Source organism: Oncorhynchus nerka, unplaced genomic scaffold (genome assembly GCF_034236695.1).
Source record: "Oncorhynchus nerka isolate Pitt River unplaced genomic scaffold, Oner_Uvic_2.0 unplaced_scaffold_2157, whole genome shotgun sequence".
Taxonomy (NCBI): Eukaryota; Metazoa; Chordata; class Actinopteri; order Salmoniformes; family Salmonidae; genus Oncorhynchus; species Oncorhynchus nerka.
The window spans coordinates 1-2,500 of record NW_027039163.1 but is presented as its reverse complement, the minus strand read 5'-3'; the positions used below and the strand labels follow the sequence as shown (position 1 = coordinate 2,500).

At 48.2% G+C, this 2,500-nt stretch overlaps 1 protein-coding gene across 1 annotated transcript in view; it reads right to left on the bottom strand.

Annotated features, from left to right (window-relative positions):
* The window catches only part of LOC135567323 (putative protein FAM47C), a gene marked incomplete at its 5' end in the record, with an annotated part of 1,269 nt that extends 544 nt beyond the window's left edge, over positions 1-725 (bottom strand). Inside the window, 2 exons of the mRNA XM_065014747.1 lie at positions 1-83; positions 496-725. The exon at positions 1-83 is cut by the window's left edge and continues 544 nt beyond it. Coding sequence (XP_064870819.1) covers positions 1-83; positions 496-725 — 313 coding nt within the window. The remainder of the gene's footprint in view (positions 84-495) is intronic.
* Positions 726-2,500: the final 1,775 nt, after the last annotated feature.

Sequence of the window (2,500 nt, the reverse complement as noted above, 5' to 3'; positions counted from 1 at the left end):
GCTCTGACCCCACTCTCAGGGGGGAGTTGATCCCTGGCTCTGACCCCACTCTCAGGGGGAGTTGATCCCTGGTTCTGACCCCACTCTCAGGGGGGAGTTGATCCCTGGCTCTGACCCCACTCTCAGGGGGAGTTGATCCCTGGTTCTGACCCCACTCTCAGGGGGAGTTGATCCCTGGTTCTGACCCCACTCTCAGGGGGGAGTTGATCCTTGGCTCTGACCCCACTCTCAGGGGGGAGTTGATCCTTGGCTCTGACTCTCAGGGGGAGTTGATCCCTGGCTCTGACCCCACTCTCAGGGGGAGTTGCATGGTTCTGACCCCACTCTCAGGGGAGTTGATCCTTGGTTCTGACCCCACTCTCAGGGGAGTTGATCCTTGGTTCTGACCCACTCTCCAGGGGAGTTGATCCCTGGCTCTGACCCCACTCTCCAGGGGAGTTGATACTGGCTCTGACCCCACTCTCAGGGGGAGTTGATCCTTGGTTCTGACCCCACTCTCAGGGAGTTGATCCTGGCTCTGACCCCACTCTCAGGGGGAGTTGATCCCTTAGTTCTGACCCCACTCTCAGGGGGAGTTGATCCTTGGTTCTGACCCACTCTCAGGGAGTTGATCCTTAGTTCTGACCCCACTCTCAGGGGGAGTTGATCCTTGGTTCTGACCCCACTCTCAGGGGGAGTTGATCCTTGGTTCTGACCCCCACTCTCAGGGGAGTTGATCCTTGGTTCTGACCCCCACTCTCAGGGGAGTTGATCCTTGGTTCTGACCCCACTCTCAGGGGGAGTTGATCCTTGGATCTGACCCCACTATCTGAGGAGTGTTGCAGGGGTGATATATAAAATATTTTAAAACACAGATACTTGTACAGGTGTGATATAGGAAGGACTCAAACCTAATTGTCTTATTATTAAATATAAACTAAATCCCGTTTTTTAAATTTTACATCTATTATTATTATTATTTGCTTATAATTTCTGCCAGTTTGTTTCTGATGTCAACTTGTCTATAATTAGATTACCTGCCGCTTCTCGTCTGTAATGACTTGTCTGGATGCCTAACTCACCAAGAAGGAGAGTGATGGAGTGCTGCATCAGATGACCTATCCTCCATAATGTCCTAAATCACCAAGAAAGAGAGTGATGGAGTGCTGCATCAGATGACCTATCCTCCATAATGTCCTAAATCACCAGGAAGGAGAAGTGATGGAGTGCTGCATCAGATGACCTATCCTCCATAATGTCCTAAATCACCAAGAAGGAGAGTGATGGAGTGCTGCATCAGATGACCTATCCTCCATAATGTCCTAAATCACCAAGAAGGAGAGTGATGGAGTGCTGCATCAGATGACCTGGCCTCAGAATCATGTCTAAATCACCAAGGAAGGAGAGTGATGGAGTGCTGCATCAGATGACCTATCCTCCATAATGTCCTAAATCACCAAGAAGGAGAGTGATGGAGTGCTGCATCAGATGACCTATCCTCCATAATGTCCTAAATCACCAAGAAGGAGAGTGATGGAGTGCTGCATCAGATGACCTATCCTCCATAATGTCCTAAATCACCAGGAAGGAGAGTGATGGAGTGCTGCATCAGATGACCTATCCTCCATAATGTCCTAAATCACCAAGAAGGAGAGTGATGGAGTGCTGCATCAGATGACCTATCCTCCATAATGTCCTAAATCACCAAGAAGGAGAGTGATGGAGTGCTGCATCAGATGACCTATCCTCCATAATGTCCTAAATCACCAAGAAGGAGAGTGATGGAGTGCTGCATCAGATGACCTATCCTCCATAATGTCCTAAATCACCAAGAAGGAGAGTGATGGAGTGCTGCATCAGATGACCTATCCTCCATAATGTCCTAAATCACCAAGAAGGAGAGTGATGGAGTGCTGCATCAGATGACCTATCCTCCATAATGTCCTAAATCACCAAGAAGGAGAGTGATGGAGTGCTGCATCAGATGACCTATCCTCCATAATGTCCTAAATCACCAAGAAGGAGAGTGATGGAGTGCTGCATCAGATGACCTATCCTCCATAATGTCCTAAATCACCAAGAAGGAGAGTGATGGAGTGCTGCATCAGATGACCTATCCTCCATAATGTCCTAAATCACCAAGAAGGAGAGTGATGGAGTGCTGCATCAGATGACCTATCCTCCATAATGTCCTAAATCACCAAGAAGGAGAGTGATGGAGTGCTGCATCAGATGACCTATCCTCCATAATGTCCTAAATCACCAAGAAGGAGAGTGATGGAGTGCTGCATCAGATGACCTATCCTCCATAATGTCCTAAATCACCAGGAAGGAGAGTGATGGAGTGCTGCATCAGATGACCTATCCTCCATAATGTCCTAAATCACCAAGAAGGAGAGTGATGGAGTGCTGCATCAGATGACCTATCCTCCAGAATAATGTCCTAAATCACCAAGAAGGAGAGTGATGGAGTGCTGCATCAGATGACCTATCCTCCATAATGTCCTAAATCACCAAGAAG